Raw genomic sequence first — 23136 nt, 5'->3', positions numbered from 1 at the left:
CACTTTCTACGTTTAGAGTAGTATCATCTGCATATCTGAGGTTGTTGATATTTCTCCCAGCAATTGCAGCCTGTGTAGACAGCCTTAACCTTCTCCTTGAGGCCATTGTGAGGGTCTTCTCACTAAGGTCAAGAAAAGGAAGTTGAACAAGAAAACAGTTGAGCAAGTCTGCAAAGTCTGCGGCCTGGGAGCCCTGCCCCAGGCTGGGCCCTGACACTCCACCCTAAGGACTGGAATTGAATCTTTATGCAGCACTTTTTTATTATTATTATTACTATGAAGCCAAGTAAGTCCTTAACAGCTGGGGCCGGTGATTCTAAGAAGCCCTGTCACTCTTACAAAGAAGAAAACAAGAAGACACAACATCGCAATTTTTCTGTAGGTTAGAAAAGGTCACCAGAGGATTGTAGGCGGGGACTGGCCGGTTTCGGTTCTGAGTTTTTGTTCCGTCTGCCACTTTCTCCCTCCAGGCACGGTTGGTGACTCGAGGTGGGGCCTTCCATAGGATAAAAATGTGAGTGATTATTTCACACATTCGGAACGTGGACGGTGAGCTGGGCCCTAAGAGCTGGCGGTTTGAAGGACTGACTGCTTTCATCCTTTCCCTACAGCCCACCCTCTCTTGTAGAAGTTGGTGACCCCTGAAATGAGTTACTGTTATGCCTATTACATCGTTGTTGTTCAGTCGCTCGGTCATATACAACTCTTTGCAACCCCATGGACTGCAGCATGCCAGGCTTCCCTGTCCTTCACCAACTCCAGGAGCCTACTCAAACTCATGTCCCTTGGGTCAGTGATGCCATCCAACCATCTCGTCCTCTGTTGTCCCCTCCTCCTCCCGCCCCCTATACCCATTATACAGATGGAAAAACTGAGCAGGATCAGAAGTGAAAGGCTAGCATCACATGACCAAGAGACAGGCCCTCCATGGGACCCTGAAGCGGGGACCACAGGACTCTTGGTAGACCAGCCTCTTCAGGTGCATCAGGGCCAATTTGTAGTGGAGAGGAGGGGTCAGCAAGGAAAGGAAGGCCCCTTAAGGGCTGAGAAGAAACCACAACCAGATGGGCTGGGAGGAGAAGGAGGCCGCCCCCGAGGTGGGCGTCATGGCAGGCCTCTGGAGTGGCTGGTATCTGAGGGGAGCCCTGAGCGGGGAGCAGTCCAGAGGCTGGAGAGACAGAGGAAGATCCTGAGGACAGTGGTTGGAGGAGAGTCTCTGGGAGATGTAGGGCGAGGGGGGTTGTCAGAGGCTGGGCCAGGTGGAAAGACCACCCTGCTACATCCTCCTCCTGTAACCTGTGTTAGTCACTCACTCGTGTCCGACTCTTTGCGGCCCCATGGACTGTGGCCGCCAGGATCTTCTGTCCATGGGATTCTCTGGGCAAGAACCCTGGAGCAGGTTGCCATTTCCTCCTCCTGGGGATCTTCCCTACCCGGGGATCAAACCCGGGTTGGAACTGAGCTGAACTTGCCAGCAAAGAGGGGAGCCGGGGAGGGAGCTCCCTGTGGGGGTTCTGGGAAGAGGGGGCACACCCTGCCAGGGGCTGGGGATGACCTCGGAGGGCTTGGGTCCCACCTCCTCAGAGCAGGTACCCACATGGACCCAGAGACGAGCCCACCTTCCAGGCTTTTCTGTAAATAGGGGTTTCGGAGTCCAGGGGCAGCAGCACTTGCCCCGGTCACCTAGAGGGGGGCTCAGGGCTGGGGCAGGCCTTGGTCTCTGCATCCTGTCGGGAGGGGGGGCCCGGGGTCCACGCAGCTGCACAGCTGGCCTTACAGCCGTCACCTGGCCTCCCAGGAAGGTCCGGCCACAGGCCCAGAGGAGAGCAAGGAATCTCCCTGAGGAAACCGCAGACCGGGGGTCCGTCCTGCCAGGGCCCTCACTGAGCCCCGGGAGCCCCGTCTCTGGGCTCAAGCCAGAGACCTCAAGCCCCCAAGGTCCCCTCTGTGGTGCGAATGAGCCCCAGCAGGCCGCGGAGATCGGTCGGGCTCCTCGGGCAGGAACAGGGTAGAGGCAGGAGGCGGGAGGCTGAAACGGCCTCGGGATGACGCATCTGGTCACAGGTGCTGGTGGCAGCAGGGGGTAGGGTGGCTCCAGGCCCCCTGCGGTGGCGGCTGGGCGGGACTGCTGGGAGGTGACAGCAGCCTCTTCAGGTACAATGAAGAACAGGGGTTTTCACACCTGGGGGAGCCAGCATCTTGCTGGACCCCGCCCCATCAGGCCATAATGGGCACAGTGGGGGTGGGGGGTGGGGACAGCAGGTGGGGGAAGGGAGCCTGTCCAAAGCCTGGCATGGGCTTGGGGGTTCTGTCTCTGGCTCCTCAATATTCCCGCTGCAGAATTAAAGAGAAGGGGGGCGGCGATGTCCTCTCTGGCTTGGCCCCCTGTCTTTGCGTGGCAGTGGGTGTGTATGGGGGTGCAGAGCCAGTGGCCTTGGGGTGCACCAACGTGCCCCGTCTTCTCTCAGCACCACCCATCCAGGCCCCCTGCTCAGGGCATGCCTCCTCCTGGTGGCCACAGCTCTGTCCCTGACCACCAGCGCTCAGGTGGCCAACCCCGGCCCTTGCCTCCCTCCAGCCTGGATTCTTCCTCCCACCACTGGCCCTTCAGGTGTGTACTGCCCTTACCGGCCCGCATTCCCAGGTGGGTCCCCGGGGTCCGAGCCCGGCACAGGTTCTGGAAAGCCCCTGAAAGACAAAGCGCTGGGAGTGACTTCGAGTTGAGGGTGCTGGGTGAGGGCCGCGGCCGAGAGGGGCACCCATGGAGACCCGACAGGCAGGGACAAAGTGCAAGTGGCCAAACTTTGGCGGAAAGACAAGAGCGGAGGAGACGCCAGGGTCGGGACCCCAGGTCCGTGGGCCGGGCGAAGCCAGGGGCGGGGGCCGGGGACCTTCCAGGTGGCCGCGGCGGCGCTGGGCCCCGGCCGCCTTCCCTCCCCCAGCCCTGATTGGCAGGCGGCCTGCGACCAGCCGCCGCGAGCGCCACAGCGCCCCGGGCGCCCAGGCGAACGCGAACGGCCCCCTGCGGGAGTAGAAGGGGGCGGGGGGGTGGCTATCGGCTATATATAGCGGCTCGGCGGCCGCTGGCCCAGCGCGCAGGGAGGCGCGCACCGCTCCGCAGGGTCCCAGCCCGGGCCGTGCGTCCTGCCACCGCTGCCCGCCTCTCCATGCAGCCCAGGTAGCTCCCGGCGTCCGGGGGCCCCGTCGCTCGCCTCCCGCTTTCCCCGCCCCGGCCGGGCACTACCTGCCCCGGCCCAGGCAGTGCGCTCCCGCAAGCCCCCCCCGTGACGAGCTCGCCCGCCGGCTTCCCAGGCGCACTGACCCACCCGCGGACGCACGGCCCGAGGGCGGGGATGGCGGGGCCCGGGGCGGCCGCGGCGGCGCTGCTCCCGGCGGTGCTGCTGGCCGTGCTGGCGCCCTGGGCCGGCCGAGGGGGCGCCGCCGCGCCCACCGCCCCCAACGGCACGCTGGAGGCCGAGCTGGAGCGCCGCTGGGAGAGCCTGGTGGCGCGCTCGCTGGCGCGCCTGCCGGTGGCCGCGCAGCCCAAGGAGGCTGCCGTCCAGAGCGGCGCCGGCGACTACTTGCTGGGCATCAAGCGGCTGCGGAGGCTGTACTGCAACGTGGGCATCGGCTTCCACCTCCAGGTGCTCCCCGACGGCCGCATCGGCGGCGTGCACGCGGACACGAGTGACAGTGAGTGGGGCGGGCCGGACGGGGAGGGTCGGGGCCCGGGACAGCTGCCGCCCCTTCCAGCTCGCACAGGAAGGTCTCGCCGGCACCTGCTCTTGGGCTATGGGAACCGGAGCGGACTCGGGGTCCGGTCCCCTCTGGCGTAAAGACGCCGGGGACGCCAAACACTCTTGGCTTTGCGCAACCCGGCGGCTGAGCCCGCCTCCCGCCTTCAGAAGTCCGGAATCTGGGTGCCGGATTCCAGCGCCTTCGCTCGTGGGCACCGGGAGCCCGGCGCAGCCACCGGCAACCCGCAGTGGGCGGCTCGCGCGCCCACGTCGGGGTCGGACTAGGGGGCCGCAGGGGGCCACCCCGCTCCTGCAGTCCCGGACTGGGCGCGGCCGGCGCGGGGCCGGGACAGGGGCCGAGCCCGCGGGGCTCCTGGGGCCCATGGGGGGCGGCCTGCACCGCGGAGGGAGCAGGGCCATTTAGATTCATCTCCACCCCCAGAAGTGGGGGTCCCGGGGGGGAGGAGGGGCCCAGGTGGGAAGCTCGGGCCGAGGGTCCGGTGCCCGCGAATGACCCGCGCCCCGCCCCCAGGCCTGCTGGAGCTGTCGCCGGTGGAGCGCGGGGTGGTGAGCATTTTCGGGGTGGCCAGCCGGTTCTTCGTGGCCATGAGCAGCCGGGGCAGGCTGTACGGCTCGGTGAGTACCGTGGGCCCCGCCGAGCCGGGCAGCATCGTGACGCTTCCAGGCCGCCCGACGCCAGGATCGTGGAGCTGCGGTGGGGGCCGCGGGATTGAAAGTAACCCCGCTCCTGAGGCAGTGCCGCTCCCCCTTGTCGTTCAGTCACTCAGTCCTGTTGGATTTCTTTGGCGATCCTGTAGACCCTCGGCTGCCAGGCTCCCCTGTCCATGGGATTTCCCAGGCCAGAATCCTGGAGTGAGTGAGTGGGTGGTCAGTTTCCTTCTCCAGAGGATCTTCCTGAACCCGGGGATCCAACCTGCATCTCCTGCATTGGCAGGAGGATTCTTTACCACCGAGCCACCAGGGACGCCCACCAGCCCAAAGGAGAGGCCCAGCCCCAAGACAGGGACAGCGCTCCCGCCATCCTTGAGTGGTCCCTTGCCAGTGGGTCAAGGATGCCATCGGGAGCCGCTGCCTGGAGCCCCTGGGGCGGGTCCCAGTGGGCAGGACGGCAGTCGTTAGGTGGACCCAGTGAAGACGCACTGGTCTGGCTTCCAGGTGCCGGGCAGGTGCCTGGAGTCGTGGTGGCTGGGGACTGGCGGGGTCCCTCTCCTCACCCCGTGAAAGTCTGGGTACCCTGGCTTCTCAGGAGGGACCTCCCAGCCAAGGAGGGGCCGGGAGAGAGAGGAGTCCCTGACCACTGCCCCAGAGGTCCCTTGGCCCGCGATGGCCCCTGACCCGGCTCCTCCTTCCCTCCCAGCCTTTCTTCACCGACGAGTGCAGGTTCAGAGAGATCCTCCTCCCCAACAACTACAACGCCTACGAGTGCGACCGGCACCCCGGCATGTTCATCGCCCTGAGCAAGAACGGCAAGGCCAAGAAGGGGAACCGGGTGTCCCCCACCATGAAGGTCACCCACTTCCTCCCCAGGCTGTGACCCTTAGCGCCCCCCCGGAGGGGAGTACCGAGGGTCCCCTTGGTGCACTTTCTTCAAATGGACGGTTGAATGCCAGAGTAGGTGTAAGATATTTAAATTAATTATTTAAATGTGTATATATCGCCGCCAAATTATTTATGGTTCTGTGGATGTGTTTTGTATTTTTCTGGAAGAACAAAAGCAACCCCCCACCCCCACCCCCAACCAAAGCCTGACTTTTTCTGGTAGAACAGTAGAGACCCTTCCACTGGGTTTACTCAACTTGTTGGAAAGTTGTCACAAGTGGCTGCTGCTATTCCATGTATTAAACCCGGTGATGTCAGCCTCCGATATCAACCCACGCTTTGCACTGTCCCCTGTGGCTTGGCAGTGAGCATCCTTGTGCCTGGAAACGTTTCCTGGGGCTTTGGAAGCCGGTGAAGGAAGCTCCCAGGCTTGGCTCCCTTCCTAGCATCCTGCACTGCCCCACTCCCTTTCTGCCCTGAAGATATTCCTCGGGACATATCGGTTTACTTCGGGTACAGAAAGCGCACTGTCGAGGCCACCGCTGCCACTCCGTTTTTAGATCTGCCATGTATGACCTTTGAACTTTGCTGCAGTCAATCTTCCTCAGTCTACCAGATGGGGGAGACCCGTGGGCAACTTTATAAACTCCTGTTTTCCTTTTTTGGACTGGCCACAGCCACTGTTTCTCTGTGGCTATTGGGAAAGGGCAAAAACAAAGTGATTTTGTAAAATCTGATGGAGAGGAATTGATATTCCACTAGGAGGCTGGGAATGGACAAGATTGGATTTATAACCACCCCCGAAAACCTGAGGGGTGAGAGACAGTTTGTGGTGTGGAGACTTCTGATAAGTAATAGCGCACGCACACACACACACACACACACACATATATGTATATATATCTTCTTTTTAAAAACACACTTCCCTGTGTTTGGGAAGCTTTGGGCTGGAACTAGCTGTTCATTTAGGTGAAATGTCCTTGTAATTGTCCAAAAACACTTCAGGCAGTTTGCATGCGGGAAGGTGCTGCTTCTGTCCGTTGCATTCCTGATTAAGTGGATTTCACATCTACCTCAAAAGCCCTTGAACTGCTCATCTGGCAAAATCTGCAGAAAGCTCAGACCGAGTGTAGAGTTCTGCCATCCCAAGTGGCTTTTTTTTTCCATATGTAGCCAAAAAGGATTGCAGATAGCGTTTGGTGCGCCCCATTCGAACCTTGTCACGTTTGAGCTATCTTTACCCCACGATTTACTTTTAGTAAGGATAATCATCGTGAAAATATTTGCAGACAGCTGTTAGAGTACACTATATGGTCACCAAGTAACCTTATATTTTTCTTTATATATTTTACAAATGTAACCCCTGTCCTGGAAGCAAAGATGGAAGAGGCAAGGGTCGGTGAGGTTTAAAAAAAGTTCCGAGGTGATGGCAAACATTTAATTTTAATGAATGACTTTTTCGAGTTTATACAAAATGACCTTAGCTTGCTACCAGAAATGCTCCGAATGTTTCCTCAAGACTTTAATACTCTCCTAAGATGTTTCTGAACTGTCTCCCGAATTAACTTTATGGGAGTCTACAGACAGCAAGACTGGAAAATCTGATTGGCGTTTTTGTCTTTCACATTCCTTTTTAAAACTCTTTGTTCAAATGCAAATCATCTACTTAAAATACTGTTCTTAAACTGAAGCCTAGAAGTCAGAAGCCACTTAAGATGGGACGCTACATCTCACACTGCTGTTCAGACCTGGCAGTAAAAATTTTTAAAAAATTTTAAACCATGCCCTAGACTCCAGGAGTATTGAGCGATGCTCAGAGATCTGGGTGCTGGTTGCAGGGGGGAGGGGGGAAGCTTTGCGGGAGGGGGGAGCAGGGGCTGGAATTTATGGCTGTTCTGTATTTACTGTATTCACATAGTAACAAACCAGATTGTTTCAGATGCCTTGCATATTGCACGACGCCTTGTCTCAGAGCCCGATCAGATTGTCAGGAACTCAGATGTCTTAAGGGGAGAACTCGGCCATCCTTGACCATGTGTATATAGTCAGTGAATCAGACGTGAAGCGTTCAGAGGTGTCGTTGAATCTTTGAAATATTGTAAAGTGTTTCTGTTGCTGTGATGGGGATTTGCGGTTTCTGTACCCACTGCTGTTTTCAGAATCTGTCTGTAGTTTTATACAGGTGCTGACCCATACTGTGAGGTATGTGCTGTGCACATCGAAATACAGAATAAATGGAAAACGTTCACCACATATAAAGAGTCCCATTGGCCTTGATGAATGTAACTGGGGAAGGTATTGCAAACGATTAAAACCTGCCTTGAAATGCCAATGTGTGACTCCCTGCTCCTTGTCTCCCAGTGTCTATTTGAGGCCCTGAGCCTTGCCTCACTGGGCCCAGGGCTGGGGGTGGGGGAGACGAATTTTAGCCAGCTGTGTCCACACAAATGTGGCCTTGAAGACAGGAGCCTGGGGTGGGGGTGGGGAGGTGGTGAGTGTCAGAGTTTCGTGATGACTCTGATTTTTGCAACTGATTCTGCAGACGGGGCCAATTCGCACTCTGCCCACCCGGGGACTAACCAGAGCCATGCCCATCACCTTGGCCTGGTCCAGGCTAACCGCTCTATGTACTTTCCTGCGGGTGGGGAGTGTAGCTCCCAGAATTGGTCATAAGACTGTCCCAAGCAAATTTTTCAACCTCTCACCAAGGGGTCTTGAAATCAACATAATGAACCCCAGCTAGCCTTAAAAGGAACTGGAGGGACTTTCCTGGTTGCCCAGTGGTTAAGACTCCGAGCTCCCAGTGCTGAGGGCCAGGGTTCGATCCCTGGTGGGGGAACTAGACCCCACATGCAGCAACTAAGGGTTCTCGTGTGCGTGCATGCCCCGTCACAAAGTCGTGTCCGACTCTTTGTGACCTGTAGCCTGCCTGGTTCCTCTGTCCATGGGATTTCCCAGGCAAGAACACTGGAGTGGGGTTGCTGTTTCCTTTTCCAGGGGATCCTCCCAACCCAGGGATCGAATCTGCATCTCTGGCTTGGCAGGCGGGGGCTTTACCACTGAGCCACCTGGGAAATCCCAAGAGTTTGCATGCCGCAACTAAAGACCCTGCGTGCTGCGACTGAGACCCGCACAACCAAACAAATCAATTAATGTTAATGAAAGGAACTAGAAGAAATCGTACAGACTAGAACCATCCAGTGCGTCAGTCACCGTAAAGGAACAGATTATTTCGTGAGCTCTATGTCAACTATATATATATATCCAACTGGTCTCTACTAGGATGTGGTATAGGAGGTCTCAGTCGTGTCAACAGCAAAAAAAAAAAAAAAAAAAAAAACCAGTTCTGACCTAATGGGCCAAGAATCTGGGTTCCCCTCCCCCCATAAAATACATCCAATTGGTTGGCAAAAAGACCCACAAAAAGCCATCAGGGCTGTTCTTGTTCAGTCCCTAAGGAATGTCCCACTCTTTCCACCCAGTGGACTGCAGGCTTCCCTGTTCTTCACCGTCTCCTGGAGTTTGCTCAAATTCACCTCCATTGAGTCGGTGATGCCATACAGCCATCTTGTCCTCTTTCGTCCCCTTCTCCTCCTGCCTTCAATCTTTCTTAGCATCAGGGTCTTTTCCAATGAGTTGGCTCTTCTCATCAGGTGGCCAAAGTATTGAAGCTTCAGCTTCAGCATCAGTCCTTCCAATGCAGGACTGATTTCCTTTAGGATTGACTGGTTTGATCTTGATGTTCGAGGGACTCTCAAGAATCTTCTCCAGCAACACAGTTCGAAGGCATCAATTCTTCAGCGCTCAGCCTTCTTTATGGTCCAACTGTCACATCTGTATATGACTACTGGAAAAACAAGCTGTGGGGTTCCTTAATGGTACCTACGTTGCTAAGACATCACATTATTATTTTTGATGCCCGTGATCTAGGGAGGACAAAAATACATGGGCAAGGTTATGGGTCAAATAGTGTGCCCTGCAAGAAGGCACGTTGGGGTCTTAACCTCCATACATAGAATGCACCTTGGAAACAGGGTGTTTGCAGAGGGAATTGAGTTACAGTGAGGTCCTTAGTATGAGCTGTACTCATCCATACAACTGGCACGCTTATGAAAGGAAGGTCACGGAGAGACAGCCGTGGATGGAGGAGGGCTAAGGTGATGCATCTGCAAGCAAGGAAGTGCCAAGGCACCAAGACCCCCAGCGGGCGTGCAGAGGCCTGGCCCAGGCTCTGTCAGCCTCAGAAGGGGCTCAGCTGCCCGCACCTCGATCTCGGGCTTCCGGCCTCCAGGACGGAAGGACAACGCATTCTTGTTATGTGACACCACCCGCTCTGTGGTCCTTGGTTGCTGCAGCCCTAGGGGAAGTGAGAGGGGTAATTCTTTGTCCTCCTTGGGATGCGGGTGAGGGAGGAGTGAACCCCTGACCCGTGCCCAGCCTTGGCCTTTTCTCCAGCTGTCCCCGGCGGTCCCCGGCCAAACATGGAAAGCTTCATCCAGCTTCTGGGTGAGAACCTGCCCACGGTTGGCAGAATCTTGCAGTTGAACTGAGCTCCCATTTGGCCTTCCAGCCTCTAACCTAGGCTGATATCGGCTATATTGGCCCTCTCCGAAGAGGGGGCTGAAAAGTCATTCACTCACTTCTGCCAACTCATCTGTGGCGTGCCTGCTGTGTGTCAGGCGCAGTCCTAAGAGCTCGGGACACCCGAGTGAGGAAAACAGAGATCCCTGCCTGGGCGGGGCCCTCGTCCTCGAGCCGGGGAGGAGGTAAGGCAGAGAGGCTGGGTCCCGGGGCCGCATCTCAACGGTCGGCTGGGGACAGCAGAGGAAGGACGTGGCTGGCGGGCTGAGAATAGATGGCCACGAAGCGGGCAGGGGTGGGGAGACTTCTGGGGTATCTCCTCCTCCATTCTTTTCGTCCTTGGTGACCAAACAGCCCAGGTGGAGGGTGGGCGAGCCTCAGGGCCTCCATCTATGTGACCTTGGATGAGCCAGGTGACTTCCCTGTGCCTCAGGGGCCTGGTGTCAGAATTGAGGACACAGAGCTTGTGATGTGCTGGGTACAACAAACAGTCAGGCTTCCCTATCGTCATTGTTATTCTCCTAAGAGACTTAATTACAGTCTTAAGGTCTCAATCCTTTTTATCTTGGAGCTGATGGGATGATTTTTCTGGCTAGGTGTTAGGAGTCACTGTCAGGCAGAACAAAGGCCCTCATCTGGGCGTGGTGGGGTCTTCTCGGAGTGGGGCTGGCTCCCCCGTTCCTGGAGGGAACTTGGGAAACCCACCTCCCATCCAGAAACCTGCACTGATGCACTCCTCTCTGTTGGAGGGGGGCTGGCTCCCCCGTTCCTGGAGGGAACTCAGGAAACCCACCTCCCATCCAGAAGCCTGCACTGATGCACTCCTCTCTGTTCTAAAATGTGACGGGGCAAAGGGTCCTGGGCACTCAGGGTCATTTTTCAATGAGAATGAATTGTAATTGTTCTTGATTTAGCATTTGAATCCTAAATGTTTCTTTAAAAAAAAAACAATAAGTGGAGGAATTCCCTGGTAGCCAGTGGTAGACCCTCACAGGCATAGACAGGCGAGGTGGTTCCTCCTTTCTGGGAAAGTCAAGGAGCATGGGGACTCAGGAGCCATCAGCAGCTTTGAGGATAAAGGCGTCATCCTGGGAAGGGGTCTGGGTGGGGACCACGAGCATTTAGCACACTGGCAGCTCTTTGTAACTCTTCCACAGTTATCAACTGATTAATGAATTATGTCATTATTTGCTTGCCTCCCCAAGTCAAGTCCACACTCTGCCCTGTAGGAGAGAAGACCAGGATTCATATATCATATGGTATCCCTTGTATTCAGAATCTAAAAAGAAATGATAAAAACGAATTTATTTTTGAAACAGAAACAGCCTCCCAGACTTAGATAACGAACTGATGGTCGCCAGGGAGGAAGGATGTAGGGGAAGGGATGGTTAGGGAGTCTGGGATGGACATGTACACACTCCTCTTTCTTTTTAATTGTGGAAAACAAAACTTAAATCTAGATTCATACATAAGTGTTAATATACAATACTGTGTTTTTCTCTTTCTGACTTCATGTAGGGCAAGAACGGAGAGCAGACTTGTGGATACGGCAGGAGAAGGAGAGGTTAGGGTGAGTTAGGACAGGCACATTGATGTATATACGCCGCCGTGTGCGGGCCAGGCAGCTGCTGGGAACATGCTGCGCAGCCACAGGGGGCTTGGCTGGGCGCTCAGCGATGACCGAGGGGGTGGGAGGGAGCTTCAAGAGGAAGGGGATATATGTAGACCTGTATTTACTTTGTTGTACAGCAGAAATCAACACAACACTGTAAAGCAGTTATCCTCCAATTAAAAATAAATTAGAAAAAATAAAGACTCAGGGCTGCATTAGCAAAAAACAAAACAAAAAAAGCCCCAAATTCCCCCTAAAACATAAATCTGTCATCTTAGCCATTTTAAGTGTAGCAGCTTGAATGGCATTCAGTTCAGTTCAGTTGCTCAGTCGTATCCGACTCTTTGCAACCCTATGGACTGCAGCACACCAGCTTCCCTGTCCATCACCAACTCCTGGAGCTTGCTCAAACTCATGCCCATTGAGTCGGTAATGCCATCCCCATCTCATCCTCTGTCATCCCCTTCTCCTCCTGCCTTCAGTCTTTCCCAGCATCAAAACCTTTTCCAATGAGTCAGTTCTTCGCATCAGGTAGCCAAAGTATTGGAGTATCATCTTCAGCATCAGTCCTTCCAATGAATATTCAGGAATGATTTTCTTTAGGATTGACTGGTTGGATCTCCTTGCAGCCCAAGGGACTCTCAAAAGTCTTCTCCAACACCACAGTTCAAAAGCATCAGTTCTTCAGCACTCAGCTTTCTTTATAATCCAACTCTCACCTACATACATAACTACTGGAAAAAATATAGCTTTGACTAGACAGACTTTTGTTGGCAAAGTAATATCTTTGCTTTTTAATATGCTGTCTAGGTTGGTTATAACTTTTCTTCCAAGGAGCAAGCATCTTTTAATTTCATGGCTGCAGTCATCATCTGCAGTGATTTCTGCAGCCCAGAAATATAAAATCTCTCACTGTTTCCATTGTTTTGCCGTCTATTTGCCATAAAGTGATGGGACTTGATGCCATGATCTTTAGTTTTCTGAATGTTGAGTTTTAAGTCAACTTAAATGCCATTCAGCTATTGAATGGCATTCAATACCTTCATAATATTGTGCAGCCATGGCACCCATCCATCCCCTATAACTCTCTCATCCTGAGCAGCTGAGGCTCTGTCCCCTCGTGTGTGTGTTAGCTGTTCAGTCGTGTCCGTCTCTTTGCGACCCCATGGGCTGTAGCCCACCAGGCTTTTCCATCCACGTGATTTTCCAGGCAAGAATACTAGAGTAGGTTGCCATTCCCTTCTCCCTTCCTGACCCAGGGGTTGAACGGAGTCTTCTGCATTGCAGGCAAACTCTTTACTGTCTGAGCTACCGGGGAAGCCGGACTCTGTCCCCGTTAAACACTAACCCCTTCCCCCTCCCCTAGCCCGGTGCTCTCTTATCTGTCTCTATGGACTTAACTCCTCTTGTCTGTTTCATCCTAGGTCGTGTGGGACTCTTTGCAACCCCATGGATTGTAGCTCACCAGACTCCCCCGTCCATGGGATTTCCCAGACAAGAACACTGTGGTGGGCTGCCATGACCTCCCGTAAGCAGAATCACGAGGTCTTCGTCCCTTGGTTTCCGGCTTATTTCACGGAGCATCGTGCCCTCGGGGCTCACCCATGTTGCAGCCTGTGTCGGAGGCCCCTTGCTTCAGAAGGCTGCATGATAGTCCCCTTCTCCATGCTGCAGCCTGTGTCGGAGGCCCCTTGCTTCAGAAGGCTGCATGATAGCCCCCTTCTGCTTGTCCACTCAAGCATCCATGGCCACTGGGGTTGCTTCCACTCTTTTGGCTGTTGTGAATAAAGCCGCTATGATGTCTCTTCAAGACCCTGCTTTTACCTCCTTTCACTTGAGAACATGCCCAGAAGTAGAATTGCTAGACCCTGTGGTAGCTTTAAGTTTCTGAAGAAGCATCATACTGTTTTCCGTAGGGGCTGCCCCATTTTACATTCTTACCAGCAGTATACGAGGGTTCCACTTTCTCCACACCCCTGTCAACATTTGATTTTTGTGCTTTTTCCTTTGATAGTAGCTGTCTATTGGGTGCTGGGTGGTGTCTCGTCGTTCTGATTTGCACTCCCCTGCTGGTTAATTATGTTGAGCATCTTTCCACGTCCTCACTGGCCATTTGTACGTCTTTTTTGGGGAAATGTCTATCAAGTCCCTTGCTCATTTTGTTCATCATGCTGTTTGCCCTTTAGTTTATGAGTTCTGTATATATTCTGGCTATTAATATCTTTTCAGGTACAGGACTTGCAAATATCTTGTCTTATTCTGTGGCTTGCCTTTCTGTTCTGTTGACTGTCTTTTGCTGCACAAAATTTTAAAATTTTCTCAAAATCCAGTTTGTCTATTTTTTTTTTTTATTGAATGAAAGATTCTTTACATTCTATAGGGCTTTCCATTTTTTAAGAGTTTCACATCAATGAGTTTATATAATCCCATAATAACCCTTCTTTGTTTTTTTTTCTATTTTTTCTTCTGTTGTCTTAGCCTTTGGTGTTATAACCAAGAAGTCATTGCCAAATCCAACGTCCTGAAGATTTTGCTCTATGTTTTCTACCAAGAGTTTTATAGTTGTAGGTGTTACATTTAAGTCTTTGATCCATTTTGAGTTCCTTTTTGTATATGGTGTTAGATAAGGGGGACTTTATTTTGGGGGGGGGAGGGACTTTATTTATTTATTTAATATAGCCGATAGCTCACTTATTTCCAAGTCTTTCTTTCCTCCCAATCTCTTGTATCTGTAATTTTTAAAAATATTTATTTACTTGGCTGCATTGGATCGTAGTTGCAGCCCGCAGGATCTTCCGTTTGGGTACAAGGATTCTAGCTGCGGCACATGGGCTCCAGAGCAGGCGTAGGCTCAGTAGTTGAGTCAAACTGGCTTAGACGCTCCACAGCACATGGGGTCTTACTTTTCCGACCAGGGATTGAGCCCACGCCCCCCACATTGCACGGTGGCTTCTTAACCCCTGGGTCACCAGGGAAGTCCCGCTCTCTTGCATTTTAAAGTGAACTGGACTGATGGGGACAGGATGGAGGGTGTCCACTGGGCTGAGGTGGGGACAGGGCATGGCTGCTGTCTCTGGTCTTGACCATCACGTGGGTCACACCTTGATGCTCCTGGGCAGGGGGCCTCCTTTCCCGGAGGTCACATCCAAAGTAATGTGGCGTATCTCCCCTCCCGAGCCAACTTTTACTGCAGCCTGCCCAGCCTTGCCCAGGAGGCCTATGGCATGCGCGTCTAGAGACAGAGGGTCTTTGGCTGTGGTGCCCTTAGACCCTGGGCCCCACAGGTGAGAGGGTCTCACGCTTTAGACTGCCTTCCACACTTCCGGCGCTGGGGGCTGGCTGGGGCCAGCAGTGCCATCCTTAGGGGGTGCAGCAAACCCAGACTGAGACCCGTGTCAATCTCAATGCCCATTGCTTCCCTTAGGGGGTGTGCAGTGACCTCTGCCTCCCCTACACACACACACACGCACCCCACATGGGGTTGACCAGATGAACCCAAAGAGCCTCAGGACTTGCCCTCATGGGCTTATCTTGGGGCCCAGTGATCAGGTCACCCCTCAGGTGTGCTCTCCCTGGACGCCGAGCCCCCGTGCCCACACCTTAGCCTCCGGTCTGGCCCCAGGTGGTCTCCATCTCTAGAGCATTCCCGTGTTGGTCCTGAAACATCCCCTCTGGCTTGTCAGTCTTGGACTCCCCAGACCCAGGGCTTCTAGAAGGACAGCCTGGGTTTGGAAGGCAGGAAGGACTCCTGGTGCCGCCCCGCACTTGCTGTGAGTTTTGAGCAGAGATTGAACTCCCTGAATCCTGTTCCTTCAACACCAGGGTGGAAATTATGATCATAAGCCCTCCCTTCTCATGGGTTGGAGGAGGTTTAAGCGAGCCGAGGCAGCGGTGCCAGAACCTTAGACACTCAGGCACTCCAGGGCTGCTGCTGCACACCTCTGGGGGATGTCACCCGCATGATTTTAACCATATGTTCTAAATTTACATTTACCTGATATTTGTTTCCATCAATCCCTTTGTTACTTAAATAATTGTATTTTAAAACTTTACAACTCCAGGGCTTCCCTGGTGGCGCAGGGGATAAGAATCTGCCTGCCAGTGCAGGGGACATGGGTTCGATCCCTGGTCCAGGAAGATTCCACGTGCCGTGGAGCGACTAAGCCCGTGTGCCACAGCGATTGAAGCCCCCATGGCCCAGGGCCAATGAGCGGCGACTGCGGAAGCCCGGGAGCCTAGAGCCTGCGCTCCGCAGCAAGAGGAGCCACCACAGTGAGAAGCCCGCACGGCAACTAGAGAGCAGCCCCTCCCTCCCCAGCTAGAGAAAGCCTGCGTGCAGCAACAAGACCCAGCACAGCCCAAGATAAACAAATAAAAATATAGCAGTGTGTACATGTCAAAAGCAAAAGAATAAATAAAACCTTAAAAAAAGAAAACAAAACTTTACAACTCCAGCTGAAATGGAGAAACATTGCTGCTTGCCATACCCAGAAGGTAACTGGGGAAAACAAACATAAATGATGCTGAGAAGTTCTTCTAAGCTCCGAGCCAGGGCACGGCCTCTTTTTTTTTTTTCCCTAAAGGGAGATTTGCAAGTGTTAGAGGTGTGTTAAGGGCTTACTATCACCAAACAGAAACTTTCTCCTCTTAATGAAAATGGCTGAAAGACAGTATCTTTCTCCCTGTGGGAGTCCATGTGATTTAATGCCTCTCTGTCTCACCTAAAACCCCCACCCCTGACGGAGGCAAGCGTGACACCCTGCGCTTGGATAAAACCCCGTTAATACACAAATGGGGCCAGAACGGCGGAGCCGCTGGGCAGACCTGGAGCCAAACCCCAGAGCCCCCTCTCCACAAGGACCTGTCAGCCCTCTCCCTCTCTCTGCAGAAGCCCAGACTCTTGGATAAAATGGTATATGACGGGGGTCCCCAGCCTCTGATATCTACTGCCTGATGATCTGAGGAGGAGCTGATGTAATAATAGAAATAAAGTGAACAATAAGAGTCACGCGCTCAGATCATCCTGAAACCATCCTTCGAACCCGTTCGTGGGAAAGCTGTCTTCCACAACACTGTGCCCTGGTGCCAGAAAGATTGGGGATCGCTGCTCTGTGAGCTTCGGTGAAGCCTTGAAAATGGCCGTTCTCCTGTGACTGGGTGAGCTTCTGAGCGCTCCCACCTGTGGAAGTGCCTCTGTGCCTCCCTGGCTGGGTCATGAAAAGAAACTCAGCTTCCATCCCCTGGACCCCTCGTCCTTGCAGCCCTGAGCCATGCCACCTGCGGCTGCCATATTAGGGGGAAGCCCGAGCTGCATGAGGAGGCCGACTGTCCTTGCTGTCTGGCAACAGGCCTGGCTGTGTCTGGAGTCTAAATCACGCCAGCCCAGGCACCAGACTTGTAAAGAAGCCTCTGGATGACACTAACTCTTAGGTGCTTTTTCTTGAAGCTGAGGCTCCAGATATCATGTCATGGGGATGAGCCGTCCTGTTGTGTCCTGCGCAAGCTCCTATGACAGACTCAGTTAGCTGAAGAAAATGGTGGTTGTCTTATACCACGAAGTCTGCGGGGAGTTGATTGTACACTAGGAGATAAGAGGAGCAGGGCCAGACAGAGAGGAAGGGAAGACGGACTGACGCCTACACCTCGCACTCTTTGCAGCCCACTCACTGCAAAGGATCAAAGGACACCCATGGCAGGCAGGCTGGCTGGGCATTTTGCTTCCTTGGTGCTGGGAAGGTAGCAGGGACCGGGGGTAGAGAACACAGCTTGCTTGGCCTTGAAGGCTTCTGGGAGAATCCAGGATTTCCCTGTGCTCTGGGGGAATTCCAGGATCAAGGGCCAATGTTTCTTGATGGGTCTCCTGGATAGCACGCAGTCCTTTCTGAGCCCTGGACCCCAGGAACGGGCCACTTTACAGGGTCAATTGTTTCTGACCCCAGGAGCTGGCAGAGGGCTGCCACTTGTACCAGGGGCCCAGGAGCTGACTTTCCACGCATTCAGCAGAGAGGGGATGGTTGGCCCCCTTCTCTTCTGCCCTCCTGCCTCTCCTGCCCTTGGGAAGGTGCCTCTCGGCCGTCCATGGCCCCCATCACCCTCCACTGTTCAGCTGAGCAGGTATGAGCTGGTGGAAGACGGAGTCACGAGCAGGCACAGAAAAGTGACAATGTGCCCAAGGGGCCTTGGCTGCCTGGGTAGGAAGGCCCAGCCAATGTGTGATGGAGATGCAACTGGAAACTGACCCAAAATAAAAAGGACATCTCTTGAAGGGATGCAATGAGAGCCCACAGAACAACTGCTTTTTCAAATGGGTTTTAAGTGTTCAATAGATGGATTTTGGAAATAGAGATTAAAAAAAGAAAAAAGGGGAGCGATAACTGAATCTGAGATCTGAAGGCTCACCTGGAAGAGACAACTCACAGCCCTCCCCCTACTCTGCTATGCCTCCTGCCTTCCAGCATCCACAGCCTCCGTCCTGTCCTGCACCTGGCCCCTGCCCACTGCTCCTCCTGGCCCTTCGGTGACGACATCTCTTTTCAGCATCCAACTCTCAGCTCCAGTTCAGGGAGGCTCTCAGAACACAGCAGATAAGCTGCCTTCCCGGTCACTCTCCCCTTGTGTGCAAGTGTCTGAAATGACCATGGTTGTTTCTGTCTGTACATAATTCCTTGCATTTATGCCCTATTTTGGTGGTAAGCTCCTGGGTCAGGCCTTGCCTTCCTGGGTTAAGTGGGAGGGCAGTGAACACAGGGACCTTCATTGTGTACTGGTTGAGTGAATAACTGAATTAATATATGACATCTGAATGTCTGATGATAATTGGGCTGGAGGTGGTTGAAAAGTGAAAGTCACTCAGTGGTGTCTAACTATACAGTCCATGGAATTCTCCAGGCCACAGTACTGGAGTGGGTAGCTGTTCCCTTCTCCAGAGGATCTTCCCAACCCAGGGATCGAACCCACGTCTCCCACATTGCAGGCAGATTCTTTATGAGCTGAGCCACAAGGGAAGCCCAAGAATACTGGAGCCTATCCCTTCTCCAGGGGATCTTCCCGACCCAGGAATCGAACCGGGGTCTCCTGCATTGCAGGCAGATTCTTTACCACCCTAGCTCCATTGAGGTATGCTTGTTGAGTGAATAACTGAATTAATGTGACATGTGATGATAGCTGGATTGGAGGTGGTTACATGTAGTTAAGAACAGATCTTTGAAACAGAATAAATTTGACTATTTACTAAGGTAAATAATCACCTAGACTTATGGTTGCCATTTCTGCATAATCTGTTGGTTTATTTACTTAATCTTTTTTTCTTTTTTACCTTTTAGCTTTTTTACTTCATCTTTTTCTTTAAACCAACTCAGTTTGTATTGCTGGGTGGAGCTCAAACTGGAATCAAGATTGACAGGAGAAATATCGATAACCTCCGATGTGCAGATGACACCACCTTAATGGCAGAACGTGAAGAAGAACTAAAGAGCCTCTTGATGAAAGTGAAAGAGGAGAGTGAAAAAGTTGGCTTAAAGCTCAACATTCAGAAAACTAAGATCATGGCATCTAGTCCTATCACTTCATGGCAAACAGATGGGGGGAAAATGGAAATATCAACAGACTTTATTTTCCTGGGCTCCAAATCACTGCAGATGGTGACTGCAGCCATGAAATTAAAAGACACTTGCTCCTTGGAAGAAAAGCTATGACCAACCTAGATAGCATATTAAAAAGCAGAGACATCACTTTGCCAACAAAGTTCTGCCTAGTCAAAGCTATGGTTTTTTAAGTAGTCACGTGTGGATGTGAGAGTTGGACCATAAAGAAGACTGAGTGCCAAAAAATTGATGCTTTTGAACTGTGGTGTTGGAGAAGACTCTTGAGAGTCCCTTGGACTGCAAGGAGATCAAACCAGTCAATCCTAAAGGAAATCAATCCTGAATATTCACTGGAAGGACTGATGCTGAAGCTGAAGGTCCAATAATTTGGCCACCTGATGCAAAGCCAACCCATTGGAAAAGACCCTGATGTTGGGAAAGATTGGGGGCAGGAGGAGAAGGGGACGACAGCGGATGAGATGGCTGGATGGCATCATTGACTCAAAGGACATGAGTCTGAGCAAACTCTGGGAGATGATGAAGGACAGGGAAGCCTGGCATGCTGCAGTCCAAGGCATCAGAAAGAGTCGGACAAGAGTGACTGAACAACAACAACCCCAGGAAAAGTACAATGTTATAAGATAATAATTAAATGAATCTACGATGAATTTTAGAAATTCCACACCCTGGAAATTAAAAAAGAAGAAAAACAACAAAGCAACTCTGGTAGATGGAATAGCCCCAGATTCTTCCCAGTCCTGTAGCATCTGCCCTTGGACTATGCCTTTGCAGTTTCCTCATTAAACGGTGGACTCTGTCTCTGCTTGAACCTGGGCTTGGCCGCCTGACCTGCTTTGGTCAATGGGATGGTCTGTCAACGTGATGCCAGTCGAAGCTTGAACGCCGCCTGGGCTTTGGAGCTTGCTTTCTCTTTGCCTGTGGGAATCTTGTGCTCTCACCATGAAGAGGCCCACCAGGCTGGCTGCTGGAAGAAACAGACACATGGCCCAGTTATGCCTCCCTTCCCCTCCAACAGCTTGCTGGCCGCCAGACACACAGGTGGGCCATCTTCCATCATCATCACTGATCCACCTGCAAGTCCCAGATTGAGAGGAAGGGCATATAAGTCCCCACCAAGGGCGGAAGCCCAGATCCAGGTGGGGGACCCCAGGCTCCAGGGCCAGGCCTCCGGCTGGTCTCTCTCCCCGACGGTCTGGCCCGTGCCCCCCCAGGCACACTCACACTTCCTAGGGGAGCCCCCTGACCTCTTCCCGGCTCCTTGACACCAACCCAGGAGGCTGTGGATTTCAAGACAGGAGTAAACAGTGCCTGGAGAAAAACCCAGAACCGGCCAAGCCCCCAGAGTCTTTGAAACCAGCTCGAGGGCCCGGCCTGATTTGTACTTCAGAGCTAATGTGATTAAGGTCGCGTTTGTCGCCAGAAAATGTTAATGAACCCAAACAGCCCCCAATCACCTTCCCAGGGGTGCTGCCCAGGAGAACCGGAGCCCAGTCCGGCCATCTCCAGAGCTCTGAAGCTTTGCTGAAATCCTTGCTTTGGGGTCTTCTGGAGAGGCAGACCCTGCAGACCCGGCGAGGGGGTACTGTGGTACCCCACTTCATGGGTAAGCAAGACAGCCTACAGTTACCTGCCAGTCTAGTAGTAGGGGGTCCCTTCGACCCCCAAACTTATTTAACCCTTAAACTTCCTGTAACCCCTTCTCCCAAATGAGGGACTCAAGAGACTGTCCAGGCAGAAAAGATAAGAAGGCTCACCAGTATTTGAGCCTCCTGTCCAGTGATCAGGTCAAAGGCAGGCCTTTGAGTGTCCCTAGCCTGCTGTAACAAGCGATGACACATCAGATGGCTTCAGATCGTGTCAGCTTCATTTCCTCTCCCCGAAATTAGGGTCCTTCCTGCCTCCACTAGCCCCTGGGGCGCCCCGTGTCCCTGGCTGCATTCCCCCAGCCCCTGTCTTCATTGTCACCTGGCCTCCTCCACGCTGTCCTGCTTCTGGTTTCCCCTTCTCTCCTCTTACAAGGACAACTGTAATTGGGTTTAGGGTCCACTCTAAATCCAAGACGATCTCTTCTTGAGATCCTTACCTTAGTTACATCTGCAAAGACCGTATTTCCAATTAAGGTCCCACTTACAGGGCTTCCCTGGTAGCCCAGATGGTAAAAAACTGCCTACAATGTGGGAAACCTGGATTTGATTCTTGGGTCGGGAAGATCCCCTTAAGAAGGGAATAGCAACCCACTCCAGTATTCCTGCCTGGAGAATCCCATGGACAGAGGAGCCTGGTTGGCTACAGTCCATGGGGTTTCAAAGAGTTGGACTCGACCCAGTGACTTACACACAGGCCCTGGTGGGTGAGGACTTGGATATGTCTCCTTGGGGGTCACCATTCATTCCTACGCAGATGGGGAGGCAAAGGCCCAACCCCACCTCGGCCAGCCTGGCTGGACCAGGAGCCACTCTCCTGGGCTCTGGATGAAGAGGGAGATCGATGGCTGCCTGGCTGGCCCCATCTGATGCCCTGGCCCAGAAAGAGGAGCAGGTCCATCATGGGCAGTGTGTGCCCTCAGGGCAGAGGCGTAAAGTGGAGGAAGACAGAACCAGCCAGCTAGCACCGGTTCTCAAGGTCCCTGCCACTTCCCAGCCTCAGCTTCCTGCAGCACTCCATACCATCCAGCCCCAGGGCCTTTGCATTTGCTCCCTTAGCCTGGGATCTTCTCATCTCCAATCTTCACAGATGGGTTCGTCTACATCTGAATGCCACCTCCTCTGACCCCAGCTGGAGCAGCCTTCTGGATGCTCCCCAGCAGCCCCCAGCCCATATTAACAACCCAAACCATGACGCTCACCTGTGTTATGTGTCACGAGAGCAGGTCTCTGCACCCCCAGCATCTGGAAGAGCGCCCAGCACTGGGCAGGGACAGGACCTGCTGTTTGTTGAGTGAAGGAATGAGCACAAATAGGGAAGCATCACTTTGTAGTCTGTGGTTCACCCCCAGCCCTGAAAATCGGCTCCCAGGCAGGGCCCTAGGGAACGTTGGGGGAACCTCGGTCCTGGCTCCTGCAGACTCCCGCGTTGAGCCAGGCAGACCCCTGGGGACAGGATCAGCGGCCACTTGCTGCAGTGCCCGACTTGGAGCCTTTTGGTGAGAAATGTGCATTTCTGGGGGAAAGATGACCTCAGGAAATCTCCACCTATTCATGTGCAAACACCAGGCCTCTTGGGGTCCCCAGACATGGGGCTTTGACAAGCTAGGGGCAGCAGGGGTGAGGGGCACCAAATCCTAAAGGCTGGCTTGGGGGCCAGGAGCCAAGGCTGGGCAAACACACAGGGCCAGGCAGAGCGGTGGCTGGGCCAGGCGGTCCCTCTCCTGGGGAGCTCTCACCATGCTGGTGTGGGAGACAAGGCCGCTGGCTCCCGGGGGCTGCTGTGGCCCCCAACTCTGGCACCATTCACACTAGACCTTGGTCCACTCTCACTCCAGGCAGTGGGTGTGTGCAGAGAGCAGGGAGGCTGGGTGCCTGTGTTCAGCGCCAGCCAGTCAGCCCATTTCCCAAGGCCTTGTTTTCCTCATCTGTAGGACGAATCTTGCTTGTTTCTCCTTCCGCTTCTGACCTTGGAAATCTTAGAATTCCAGGGCCTCTATCTCTTGCCCCAGGATTCTCATGTACTGCCCTGTCTGAGGCAGGGACCTCTGGCTTGTTAGATATAATCCAGGGTGCCCAGTTACATTTGAGTTTCAAGTAAGCAATAAACGTTTCGGTGCGTGGGCCATCAGTTCAGTCGCTCAGTCGTGTCTGACTCTTTGCAACCCCATGGACTGCAGCACACCAGGCTTCCCTGTCCATCACCAATTCCCAGAGCTTGCTCAAACTCATGTCCATCGAGTTGCTGATGCCATCCAACCATCTCATCTTCAGCTGTCCCCTTCTCCTGCCTTCAATCTTTCCCAGCATCAGGGTCTTTTCCAGTGAGTCAGTTCTTTGCATCAGGTGGCCAAAGTATTGGAGTTTCAGCTTTAGCATCAGTCCTTTCAGTGAATATT

General features: G+C 53.4%; 1 protein-coding gene across 1 annotated transcript; it reads left to right on the top strand.

Moving 5' to 3' along the window:
• Positions 1-3353: 3353 nt before the first annotated feature.
• Positions 3354-5292, top strand: FGF4 (fibroblast growth factor 4). The gene is made up of 3 exons (XM_070782474.1): positions 3354-3693; positions 4270-4373; positions 5116-5292. The coding sequence occupies exons 1-3, from the start codon at positions 3354-3356 to the stop codon at positions 5290-5292; spliced, it is 621 nt and encodes a 206-aa protein (XP_070638575.1).
• Positions 5293-23136: the final 17844 nt, after the last annotated feature.

This window comes from Bos indicus, chromosome 29 (assembly GCF_029378745.1).
Source record: "Bos indicus isolate NIAB-ARS_2022 breed Sahiwal x Tharparkar chromosome 29, NIAB-ARS_B.indTharparkar_mat_pri_1.0, whole genome shotgun sequence".
In the NCBI taxonomy this organism is placed as follows: domain Eukaryota; kingdom Metazoa; phylum Chordata; class Mammalia; order Artiodactyla; family Bovidae; genus Bos; species Bos indicus.
The sequence above is the reverse complement of the archived record's forward strand: the minus strand, read 5'-3'. Positions and strand labels throughout refer to the sequence as shown.

What these genes read in the sequence shown, in the direction of transcription:
- FGF4 (XM_070782474.1), top strand. Translation starts at nt 3,354, where the DNA reads ATGGCGGGGCCCGGGGCGGCCGCGGCGGCGCTGCTCCCGGCGGTGCTG. An exon ending in GCACGCGGACACGAGTGACA is followed by an intron (nt 3,694 to 4,269) that starts GTGAGTGGGGCG and finishes CCCCGCCCCCAG; the next exon opens with GCCTGCTGGAGCTGTCGCCG. An exon ending in GGGGCAGGCTGTACGGCTCG is followed by an intron (nt 4,374 to 5,115) that starts GTGAGTACCGTG and finishes CTTCCCTCCCAG; the next exon opens with CCTTTCTTCACCGACGAGTG.